This window comes from Echinops telfairi, unplaced genomic scaffold (assembly GCF_000313985.2).
Source record: "Echinops telfairi isolate 266 unplaced genomic scaffold, ASM31398v2 ScPeMD7_7457;HRSCAF=8495, whole genome shotgun sequence".
Classification (NCBI taxonomy): domain Eukaryota; kingdom Metazoa; phylum Chordata; class Mammalia; order Afrosoricida; family Tenrecidae; genus Echinops; species Echinops telfairi.
In genome coordinates this window covers 45,314,858-45,326,943 of record NW_022111357.1, presented here as the reverse complement: position 1 = coordinate 45,326,943, position 12,086 = coordinate 45,314,858, and the positions used below count along the sequence as shown (strand labels likewise).

At 61.3% G+C, this 12,086-nt stretch overlaps 1 protein-coding gene across 1 annotated transcript; it reads left to right on the top strand.

Moving 5' to 3' along the window:
• Positions 1–3,937: 3,937 nt before the first annotated feature.
• On the top strand, positions 3,938–7,630 carry KLHL26 (kelch like family member 26). Its single transcript, XM_030888045.2, has 2 exons — positions 3,938–4,119; positions 5,786–7,630. Exons 1-2 carry the CDS (start codon positions 3,938–3,940, stop codon positions 7,368–7,370), a joined length of 1,767 nt encoding a protein of 588 aa, XP_030743905.1. The 3' UTR covers positions 7,371–7,630.
• The last annotated feature ends 4,456 nt before the right edge of the window (positions 7,631–12,086 follow it).

The window sequence follows — 12,086 nt, the reverse complement described above, 5'->3', positions numbered from 1 at the left end:
TTGTGGGCTGCACAGGGTGGCATGAACTTCTGGGATTGCATAGAGGGTGCACAGTGCTGCATGGAACTTAGCCGCCCAGCCCTGCAGCTCCTGGGGTGCCTCCACCCTTGTGCCCACCCTCCAGCTGATGCCCAGGGTGCCCCTGCTCCCCTAGCCTAGCTTGGCTGGTGCCCTCTTCTCCTTCCCTCCCCTCCAGCAAGGTCTCTTTCCCCAGTAAAGATAGTGGGAGGGGTGGAGGCCTGCACTGGGACAGCCTTGAACCCGCACCCACTTCCTTGCCCTATCCCACAGGCGCGGTACCAACGGTCCTTGCTCTCAGCCATAGAGGGGCGGCGGCTGGAAAGGCCTTTTGAAGGGACTGTCTGGCATCCTTGTGCTGCTGTCACCTAGACCACAGCTGGCAGACCCCTCCCAGCCCTGGAGCCCAGACGTCGGCAATCAAGGTTGTGCACCGGCCTGCCCCCCTTGCCCCTTCCTGCTTCTGGGCTCTCTAGGTTGCCTCCCTCGAATCTCTGCCTTCATCACATGGCCACCTTCTCTCCATGTGAGGGCCCAAGCATCCCGCTCACAAGGACACCCCACTCCCGTGAAATCTCCTCTTAACTGATTACATCTGCACGTGTGTCCAGATGAGGCCACACTCAGAGGTTCAGGGTAGATGGGAACTTTGTGTGTGGGGGGGTCATCATCCAGTTCTGGATTGGCACTGTGGCAAAGGCCCAGCCGCGGTGCATATTCTCCAGCGTTCCTGCTACATGCCTTCTCACTTCCAGGTCCAGGCTGTGCGTGAAGGGGTAGGAACCTTCAGAGGTGCTCGATTGGCCACACTGCCCTCCAGAGGCTGTCCCATGGCACAGCTCTGCCTGTCTCTTCCACCATCCCTGGGCTGCCTTGCTGGTGGGTGGGAGGGCTGGGCATCTTGCATCTCTGGCTGCCGGTTTCCTGTGAATCCCCATCTCATACCCTCTGTGCGGGTCTTGGTGAGGCTGTAGGCTTTCTCTTGATGGTCTCTGTATTCTTTCCCTATTGAAGGAGCCCTACAGTAGGTGAAGCATGGGCAGTAGATCAAACCCATAAGCTGTTCTCGGGGAGAAAGATGAGGCTGGCTGCTTCCGGAAAGATGTAGCCTCAGAAACTGTTCTGGGTCCTGTAGGGTCACTCCCAGTGGGTTGGGTTAGGTTTCGTGGGCGGAGAGGGGACCACAGCATCTGTCCTCTTTCTCAGGTCAGAAGTTGCACGTGGATGCCAGACCCCAAGAGTGCAGAGAAGGCCCTTGAAGCCCCCCCCACTTTTCTGCTCACTCTCCCGGCAGAGCTTCCCCAGGAGAGTGGGGCAGGCAAAAAGTGGAGTGGCAGTGGTGGGGGCTCACGCATTATGGGGTACTGAAGCCTGGCCTCCAGGCGAGACCAGCTGGCACAGGCTTAGTGCCTGCGGGCTGCGGTGGCCCTGCCTGTGCTTCTGGGCATCAGCCGGCCGTTCCCTGGCTTGTACGGTGGTAGTGAATGCATTCAGACCCTGTGATGAAGCGGACCCCATGTGACATTTTCTCTTCCGGTCTAAGTTGCTCATGGAGGCCTGCTCCCGAGGGCTCAGAGAAGGCCCTGGAAGTCCTCCTCAATCACTGACCTTCCCCACCTGGAAGAGCCCGGGCTCCTTGGGGCAGCCTTGTGCCATCTGACTGACCCTCAGGAAACAGCCTGAGAGTCAGGAATGGGGACTGTGCCAGCATCTGGCCAAGCAGGGGGTCTCTGTTCTGACCCAGGCCAGCCCGAATTTGCCTACCCACCTCCACCGGGCTCCAGGGCTCGGAGCTGCTCCTGATTCAGATGTTTCCCAGAGTGTGAACACAGGGAGTACTTGACCCCCACCACTACCACCTTCCCAGAGGCCCCACCCTGGCTCAGGCAATGGACAGGGCCACCTGGGGACCCCGGGTTCCCCATTGCCATCCCCCACCCCCCTGCCCCTGGGCGTGGCTCAGCAATACCCCTACCCCTGCAGGCCCCAGTGACACCCCACTGAACGAAGGAACGAATGAATGGCCAGGGAGGGGGAATCCGGTGTCGTGGGGTGGGGGGATGAGTGTGCACCCCCCGCCCAACATCATCCTCTGCTTCCTGTGTTGGTGTCCCCAAGGCCCTATATTCAGTCCCATCCTTGGGAGGCTGCCCACAACCAGAGAGGCCCAGCTATGCTAGGGGAGCAGCTGGAGGCTCCAGGCAGCTGGGGGGTGGCACCCAGAACTGGCGGTGTCAGACAAAGCCCGGAGCCCCGAGTGGAACCCTGGGGGACCCCCAGGGTTCCTGTGGAGCTATACCCATTCATGCAGGGGCTCTGGGAGGCCCTGCCCAGCCCGAGAGCCCTGGATGCCCTGCTGTTCTCCTCAAAGTCTTCACAGCTCTGCTGGCTAGGGTGGGCTTGACTTCTCTGTGGGGCTAGGCCAGGTCAGGGTCAGCCAGACACACCCCTTCACTGGCAGCTCTGTGCGTGAAGGGGAGAGGGGATGCATGAGGGAAGTCCCCTCTGTCTGTCTGGGGAGACGACAGGGGTCAGTCCAGAGCCTCAGGGGTTTCCTGCCCTCACCTGCCCAGGACCTACCTCCCAGGTCTGCCTGTGGCTGACTCGTCCCTGCCAACTGGGACCCCACGAGGGCCCCATGGTTTGCCCAAAGGCAGTCACTGGTTGGCAACAGCTTGAGATTCAGCGCCAGCTTTGTCCTGTGGGACGCCCGGCATGGCTTTGGGCTGGGGGCACTGGCAGCTCAAGTGCCCTCCCCCTGCCTTCCTGGAACGGCCGGTCCTCACATTCCTGGCTCTCATTGTGGGCAGGCATCCGGCCCAAAGATGGGGAGCTGCGTTCCAGAGGCTGGGGCCTAGTGGGGAACAGAATGCTGGGGGACCTGATGGGCTGGCTGGGGGCCCTGTGGGGTGAAGGTCCACTGGGAGGAGGCCTGGGGGGGGCAGTTCTGACTCAGTGTTCCCTTCCAAATTTGTTCTGAGGATGAAATGATGTGTGTTACATGGTATAAACACCTCATTCATTGCTTCATTCTGCAGCAATGTACCGCAGGGACAGAGGGAGGGGAGGGTGACAGTGCCGGGTCAGAGTGCCAAGGTGCAGGGCTTCCGTTGAGTGTATTTATTTTTGTAAAATGTATCTCACATAAAGTGTACACTGTAGCCGTTCCTGAGTCACAGTTCAGCGGTGTGAGGTGCATTGACAGTGTTGCACAACCATCACCACCATGCAGTTCTAGAACATTTCAGAGAGAGACTCTCATACCTGTAAGTAGTCACACCCTGTGCCCTTCCTGAAACCCACTAAAGTACTTTGGGTCTGTGTATTTGCCAGTAAGTGGGATCACACAGCACACGTCCTTTTGTGTCTGGCTTTTGACTCCAGGCAATGTCTTCCAGGTTTATCCATGCGCACCAAGCAATGGCGCGCTATTCCTTTTCACGGCCGACTAATATCCCACCAGGTGGGTGGACTGGACACGTGGGCCGTTTCCACCCCTGTCCATTGTGCACACTTACTGCCTGCTTGAATCCATACACGAGCCTGCTTGAGATACAGGAATCTGCCTCACCCAGTACCCCTCGTGGGGCTGGTCCTTGGGGCACACCCACACTCTTGGGGCCGCCCTGGTCCCCCCACCCCATCCTGTGGGCCACACAGCCCCAGTCCTCTGCATCCCTGTAGCTGCAGGGCTCTTGGGTCTGGAATGGCCTCTGTTCTTTCCAGCAGTCACCCAGCATGCCCAGATCCAAACTCTTCCAGAAGCACCGAGGGGGACCATGGTTGACCTGGTTGCCCTCCTCAGACTGCTGTGTTCCAGTCAGCGCTGGGGCATGGCTGTCTGGAGGCCCTGCCTCCACGTAAGCCGCTTGGTCTGGGGACCCTGCCCTGACCGCTGCCCGATTGCTCATTCTGCAGCATGGCCGACAAGCACGGGGCCCTCAAGTGCACCTTCTCAGCTCCTGGCCACAGCGCTGGCCTCCTGCAGGGCCTCGCCACACTGCGTGCCCAGGGCCAGCTGCTCGATGTGGCCCTCACCGTCAACACTGAAGTCTTTCATGCCCACAAGGTGGTCCTGGCTGCCTGCAGCGACTACTTCCGGTGAGCGAGGGCATGGTGGGGTGGCAGGTGGGGCCTTGGTATCCCAGGAGAAGCCCAGGTCTCTGGGAAACGGGTACCTGCCTCAGGGCGTGCACTTCCTCTAAACTTCCCAGAATCATTGTAGGTGCAGCTTGTCCAAGGCCACTCTTAGCAGCCTGTGCCCTGGGGGGTCAGGGCATGGCTCTCTTTGATGGCTACTGTTTGCCAAGCTGGCCCTAGGGCCTAGCAGAGTACGCTGACTCCCCATAGGAGAGTGGAGATGGTGGGGAGGGTAGAGGGGATTCTTGAACCATAGCTACTCCTGAGGTCCTCCCTGGGACCTCTGCATGGCCCACCCAGGGTAACCCCACAAGCAAGGGGCTCTGCCCCCACCAAAGGGACAAAGGGACGAGGCCTGTGGGGCTGCAGTCCATCTGGGACATGGAGCCGGGCCAGGCCCTTCTTGCCAGTGGGGCTGTCAGGGGGCCAGGGACACTTTATTCGCGTGCGGTGGCTCAGTGGGGGCAGGCGCCCAACCCAGAGCCCCAGCATGTCCAGCTCTGCCCCTTCAGCCGCCCATGGCTCGCCGAGGCCCCTGGGGAGGCACAGATCTATTTTTACTGTGGATTTGGGGAAGGGGAGGCTGAGCCAAGCCAAAGTGCCCTTCACGCTCCTTGGTACGTGCGGAGCCGGCCGCACCTTAAAAGGCAACACTCAGCGTGCCACCACCGGGCCCTGGGTGCACTCAGCAGGCACTGGGGGTGGAGGGGTGGGGGTGGGGAACAGCTGTGGGGGCTGCCTACAGGCAAATGGAACCAGGACAGGATCTGCATGGCCGAGCCAGCTCCCCAGCCTGGGCACCTGAACATCCGTCAGGTGGTGCCTCACAGGTACACGTCCTGTGTGCGCAGTAGCGCAGGGACGGCACCAGTGATGGGCCTCGACCTGTACCCGCTCCTGGGCCCTCAGCCCCGGGTGAGGCTGCTGTTCCCCCAAGTGCTGCTGGGAAGTGGGGCTTGGAGGCTGGGGCTATGCCTGTCTATAGCCACATGCTGCCTGGAGGATGGGGCCCCATCGCCTCCCCCAGGGGGCTGGCAAACTCACGCCATTTCCCACCCAGAGCAGAAGGGTGTGAGAAACTGAGTTGTGTGCCTAGTTTAGGGTCACACTGTGGGTAGGGCAGGGATTTGGCTGAGGACCCCGCCCTCAAAGCTATGCACAGGGCCCCCCTAGAGACTGCAGTGACCCCCCTGGGAGCCGTCAGCCACCAGGGAAGTGAGATGGGCAGCCTCTGTCCTGTGTGACACTCCAAGAGGTCACGGTCTTCCTTCAGGCCTGTAGACAGATGGGGGCTGTGCCGAGAGCTTTGAGGACCACAGTCAGCCTGAATCGACACCCGACCCCAAGTTCCCTGCGGGGGTGTTCCTAGACCAGTGTCCAGGTGGGCTGGCAGCCCGAAGGGGGTGGGGTCCTCCTGCGTGCTGTGCCTAGTGCCTTTACAGTCCCTCCCAACAGACCCTGGGCAGGCACAGGGCCACCGCACCCCATGATGTGGCATCCCAACTTAATGACCAACAGGGAAGGCCCCTCCCCTTGCCCCTTCCTCCCTCTACTCTCTTCCCTGCACATGCTCATGAGCCCCACCTCCTCCAGGCTTTCTCACCCCGCACTTGTGTCCCCCCTGCAGGGCCATGTTCACTGGTGGCATGCGGGAGGCAGGCCAGGCTATGGTGGAGCTGAAAGGCATGTCGGCGCGCGGGCTGCGGCACATCGTGGACTTCGCCTACAGCGCAGAAGTGACACTGGACTTGGACTGCGTGCAGGACGTGCTGGGGGCAGCCGTGTTCCTGCAGATGCTGCCGGTGGTGGAGCTCTGCGAGGAGTTCCTGAAGGCGGCCATGAGCGTGGAGACCTGCCTGCACATCGGCCACATGGCCACTGCCTTCAGCCTGGCTTCCCTGCGGGCCTCGGTGGACGCCTTCACCTTCCAGCACTTCCTGCAGATCTCCCAGGAGGAGGACTTCCTGCACTTGCCCCTCGAGCGCTTGGTCTTCTTCCTGCAGAGCAACCAACTGCAGAGCTGCGCCGAGATCGACCTGTTCCGCGCCGCCGTGCGCTGGCTGCAGCACGACCCTGCCCGGCGGCCACGAGCCAGCCAGGTGCTGTGCCACGTGCGCTTCCCGCTGATGCGGCCCTCGGAGCTGGTGGACAGCGTGCAGACCCTGGACCTCATGGTGGAGGACTCGCTGTGCCGCCGCTACCTGCTCGAGGCCTTCAACTACCAGGTGCTGCCCTTTCGGCAACACCAGATGCAGTCCCCGCGCACGGCCGTGCGCTCAGACGTGCCCTCTCTGATGACCTTCGGCGGCACTCCGTACACTGACCACGACCGCGCCGTCAGCGCCAAGGTGTACCTGCTGCCTGAACCCGGCGCCCGCCAGTTCCGGGAGCTGGCCGAGATGGAGATGGGCTGCAGTCACACCTGCGTGGCCGTGCTGGACAACTTCGTGTACGTGGCGGGTGGCCAGCACCTGCAGTACCGCAGTGGGGAGGGAGCCGTGGATGCCTGCTACCGCTACGACCCGCACCTCAACCAGTGGCTGCGGCTGCAGGCTATGCAGGAGAGCCGCATCCAGTTCCAGCTGAACGTGCTGGGGGGCCTGGTCTACGCCACGGGGGGCCGCAACCGCGCCGGCAGCCTGGCCTCGGTGGAGCGCTACTGCCCGCGCCGCAATGAGTGGGGCTACGCCTGCTCGCTCAAGCGGCGCACCTGGGGCCACGCGGGGGCAGCGGCCGGCGGCCGGCTCTACGTGTCGGGGGGCTACGGCATCTCGGTGGAGGACAAGAAGGCGCTGCACTGCTATGACCCGGTGGCCGACCAGTGGGAGGTGCGGGCACCCATGAGCGAGCCCCGCGTGCTGCATGCCATGGTGGGCGCCCGCGGGCGGCTGTACGCACTGGGCGGCCGCATGGACCACGTGGACCGCTGCTTCGATGTGCTGGCGGTGGAGTACTACGTGCCCGAGGCCGACCAGTGGACCAGTGTCAGCCCCATGCGGGCGGGCCAGTCGGAGGCGGGCTGCTGCCTGCTGGAGCGTAAGATCTACGTGGTGGGCGGCTACAACTGGCGCCTCAACAACGTCACGGGGCTGGTGCAGGTCTACAACACGGAGACCGACGAGTGGGAGCGCGACTTGCACTTCCCAGAGTCCTTTGCCGGTGTTGCCTGCGCCCCCGTCTTGCTGCCCCGGGTCCCCAATTCGCACAGGTAGCGCTGGGGGCCGTCCTGTGCCCCAGGGTCCTGCCAGCAGAACCTAGAAGCCAAGAGGCTGCAAAGCTCTGCCCTCCCAGTGGCCTCCCTGGGAAGTGGTGGCAGGCATTTGACCTCCTTGCCACCTCCTCCTCCTCCCCAGCGGCCAGGGCCTCACAGACACTCAGATGTTGATGCCAAAGGCCATGGTATGCGGCCCCTCCCCCAGGCCCCTGAAGGGCCTTATGTGCTTGAGTTTTCAAAATAAACTGAATGCGAACCTTTGGGGGGTGGGGGATGGAGGGGTGGGCACACAGGCCTCCAGGGGCACTGAGGGGTGGGTGATAGGAGCACATTCCTGCACCCCCTCCTTCCGACAGTGTTTTCCTGAGGTCTGGTCTCTGACGTGCCCCTGCCACCTCCCAGGCTCTCCCTGTTTTTGGAAGGAAGGATGGAGATTTCTGCGAGGCCAGCCCGCTGAGTTGGCCTGGGAAGCTCTTGACCTTCATTTTGAGAACTTCTGACGCAGTGGGCTCTGCTGTCCCGGGGATAGATGCGTGACCTCTGAGGGCAGCTCCAGTGGTCTCTCGAGCAGCCCCCCTCGACTGGCTGCCGACGCCCTGGGCCCCAGTACACAGCTCACCTCGTACCTCCGTGCATGTCGTGGCACAGTCTCCCCACGTACTGAATAAAGAATCCCAGGGGAGGCTGTGTGCACCGATGCGCTGAGCTCACGTGGTTTCTGGACTGGCCACGGGGTGTGGTCGCCCGCCATGCGTGTATTTGGGGGCTAGCTGGGTGGGAGTCGGGCTGGCCTCGAGGATACCTGGGATGTGGTAGGGGGGTACTTTTGGGGGCTGTCCTTGGGCGCAGGGAGCGGGCTTCTTACCGAGGCTGCGTGGGGCAGGCCTTGAAGTGAATATGAATCACCAGCCTCCACGTGGGCCCAGAGCTCCAAGCCCCCGGCTGGCGTTCCCGACCCTCCTCCTCATAAGCCCTGGCACACACTGCAGAGCGGGGGTGGGGCCCAGAGCCCTCCAGCAGGCTCCCAGACAGGCTGTGGGTCGAGGCCAAGCGGGCAGGGGCTAAATAGGAAACTGGGTTTGAAGGGACCAGAGCCCACACTGTCAGGGGTGTCAGAACCCAAGCAGAGGGCCTTGATTTTACCCAAATGTTCCAGCCCCGTCTCACCACGTAGCAACCCCCAACCCGAGTTCCCCCAAAGAGAGCCCTCTCCCATTGGAGGCACGGCCCCCTCAGGGGGTGGGGAGCAGCCTCTGCCAGCTGTAAGTCCCCCCAGATCAGCTCACACCTCAGAACATCTTGTCCCCAATGAGCTGGCAGGGGGGGGCGGGGGCGGGGCGCGGCCGTATCTAATCGGCTCGATTGTGCAGAACCGTCTGGGCTGGTGCATGGAATGTTCTCGGCGGGCCCCCTGCCCCTCCCTTCCCTCCCACAACCACCCCCCCACCCCCGGAAGAAAGGAAAATTATTTTTCGTATTGTAAACTTTAAACACGAAAAGGCTGTTTTTAATTTAGCAGAAACTGGCTCGAATCTTCACGTTGTGAACGTTTGTGTCCTTCAGAGATGGGAGAAACACAAACACACACACTTGCTGCACGCAGATCTGCGCCCAAGGGCGGGGACCTACATGCACATGCACACGTATGACGCAGGCACACCTGCACTCCACCCACACGCTGTCACACACATCCTCACACACACAACCCCCTGTGCACACACTTAATCACAGATGATTGCTGACGCCGCAGACAAGCTCACACCCCTGCACACTACCATGCTGCTCACACACGCACATGTGGACACACTCGGACATGTTTGCACCCAGGCTCTTTCACACGGATAAGACAATCTTGCATCTGTGTTCACGCGAGAGTGCACAACAGGTACACAGGCGTGAGACCACACCGGCCCGCTCCTGACAGGCAGGCTGCTATTCCACCTGCCCTCACACTCATGGAAGGGCTCACGGAAGGGCCCGGAGCCCCTCGCCTCCTTGCCTGCTGTGCGTGGGATGGGCTGAGTGCGCTGTCTGGTCCCAGATGTCCCGCTTCCTCACTGTGGCCTGGCGGCCTCCCTCCGCACCTGGCCTGCCTGTGGGAAAGGCCTCTGGGGGGTGGAGACCAGCCCGCAGGGGGAGGGGGGCAGTGTGACGTGGGCTGGGCCTCTGGGGCCCATGATGGGCCCTGTTCCGACCTGGCCGGCTCAGATCCGCCCTGGCTGCCTCCCGGGGGCGCAGCTCCAGCTCATTCCCAAGACGGGAGCAGAGCGAGCGGCCTTGGAGCTGAGCTCGGCTTAGGAGGGGCACCTGGCTTGTGTCTGCTGCCCAGCACACAGCGAGACATTGTCCTACAGCATCCTGGGGGTGGGAAGTGAGATCCTAGCTCCCATCACCCTGTCAATTTCAGCAGCCAGGGTGGGAGGCTGCAGCATCCATGCACTCAGGGGCCCTGCTTGGCGTTTCCCAATATCCTGTGGCTGCTGGTGGCCCCTTGGGCTCACCCCCTGCCCCTGGCCTGTGAGGTGCCAGCAGTGTGGCTGTGTCTGGGGGTGATGCGCATAGGGTGCAGCCCATCTTAACGATGGTGTTGGCTGGTTGTTTTAGATCTGGGCACCCTTCCCAGATCTGGCCAGCCAGCTCTGAGCAGGGGCAGGGAGGAAGGGGCTGTGGGGTGGGGGTGTCTGGGTGATGGAAAAACCCTGTGGCCCCCATCTTTCCTTCATTGCTTCACCTGAGGACTCAATGCCAGGTGCTTCCACAGCCACCTTGCGGCCACAAGGAGAAAGTTAATAGAGGCACCGAGATGCCCATCGGGGAAACCCTGGAACCAGGACACTGCCAGGCCCGACCTCTGGCTTCCTGTTACAAGAACCCGACGGTCCCTGTGCCGCCAGAGAGACGAATGGCTGAATGTGCCTTCAAAGAGCCCCTGGCAAAGTTACCGGCAAGACCATGGTGACTCCGTGTGAGTCCGAGGAAGCTGCTCAGGACTTTACATTTTGCTCCTTAGAGTGAATGCCCAATGGGACGGGCTTCTCCAGCTCTGCTCCCATGCACGCTTCGCTGGCCTTCTTCCTGGCCCTCCGCCATCCCCATTAAACCCTTCCCACTGTTTTCCATCCCCTCAGCAAGCAGCTCTGTCCCCTGAGGCTCCGGTGCCTGGCATTTCGGAAGTAGTTCTAGCCCTTCTTCCAAGGGGTTCACTCCAATCTTCAGCCCTTCGCAGGGCATCCGGAGCATCGTCTGGGGCCTCCCTGACACGCATCAGCTGGGGGTTTGCAAGTGGCAGAGACTGGCGCCGGCCAGTGTAATGGCAAAAGGACACGTGAGAGGCTACTAGCTAGTGCTGCAATGTGACCAGAAGGCTGCAAACCAAACCCCGAAAAGGTCTGAATCGGCATAAGACACCCCCCACCCCACCCCCAGCCAAACCCATAACTGAAATCCTGGTAGGGAGCTTGTCTTAGTGCCCCGGTGCTGCTTCAACAGAAATACCACAGGTGGGTGAAGTCAACAAACCATTTTATTATCGTTCAAGAGGCTAGACGTTCAAATTCAGGGCACCGGTTCACGGGTTGGGGTGGAGGATGTCTCGGCTCTGTGGGAAGATCCTTGACTCTCCACTTCTTTTCTTTCTCCCTCGGTGACCTCTGTCCTCAGTTCTGGTTTCCTCTCTCTGCTCCGTGTCTCAGAAGTGGTTCGGTGTAAGATACGGCACACCGATAACAGCCTCATAAACGTAACAGACTCCAAGCTCGCTGTCGGGGAGTCCATGCTGACTCCTTGCGACCCTATAGGACAGGGTGGAACTGTCCTTGTGGGGTCAGGCTGAGGGCAGAGTCTCATTTTTCTCCCATGTGGCGCCTGGCAGGTTTGAACTACCAACCTTGACTACAACCCCGTGTCACCCTTGGTGCCACCGGGGCTCCTTAACAAGCAGGGTGCACTTGATCACATCTGTTGTGTGCCATAGGTTATAGCTGAAGGCCTAGTCCTACATCGGGGCCTGTGCCATTTGACCCAACGCCGCTCATGTGGTTGAATCACAAAAGCGAGGCCAATCTGCAGTCTCGGCAACCCGCAGAAGCAGGTCCACCTGTGGCGTTGTCGACTGGACGGCAGTTGAGTTTAGGTGCCGTTTGGCCAAAACAAGTCATGGGGTTGAGCTCCCCGCCAGGGTGGGGCTATGTCACTTTCAGAATAGAGAAAGTCACAGACAGGGAGCAGGCAATTGGGGTTTGTTGGGACGGGGCGAGGAGCCCCGTTGCCCCCCTGGGGAACCCCACAAGCTCCCATTGGAAACCAGATGCTCTGCCGTCCGGAAGAACCCACGTCCTCTTCCACAAGCCCTGCCCCTCGATATTGGGACCCCCCCACTTTGGCAGGATGGGTGGGGGCTTGTGGATATCCTTTTTGGAAAAGACGTTGGGGCTGAGGCGACAGGGTCCCAGGGGACAGAGCCAAGAGTATAGCACCTCTCTCCCCACCAGAGTCCATCCTCCACCCACGCCAGGCAGCCATCTGGAGCTGGCCTTCCTGACATCCGCAGAGCCGGTGCACAGAGGACTGACCCCAGCTGACCTCCTCCGGGCATCTCCCCTTGATGGGCTCTGCAAGGCGGGGTGGAGAGGCACTGGTCTCCCACTGGGTTATAAAGTGTGGGCTCTGACTGCCTGCTGCCAGGCTCTTCCTCTCACGGTGTCCTCAAACCTGG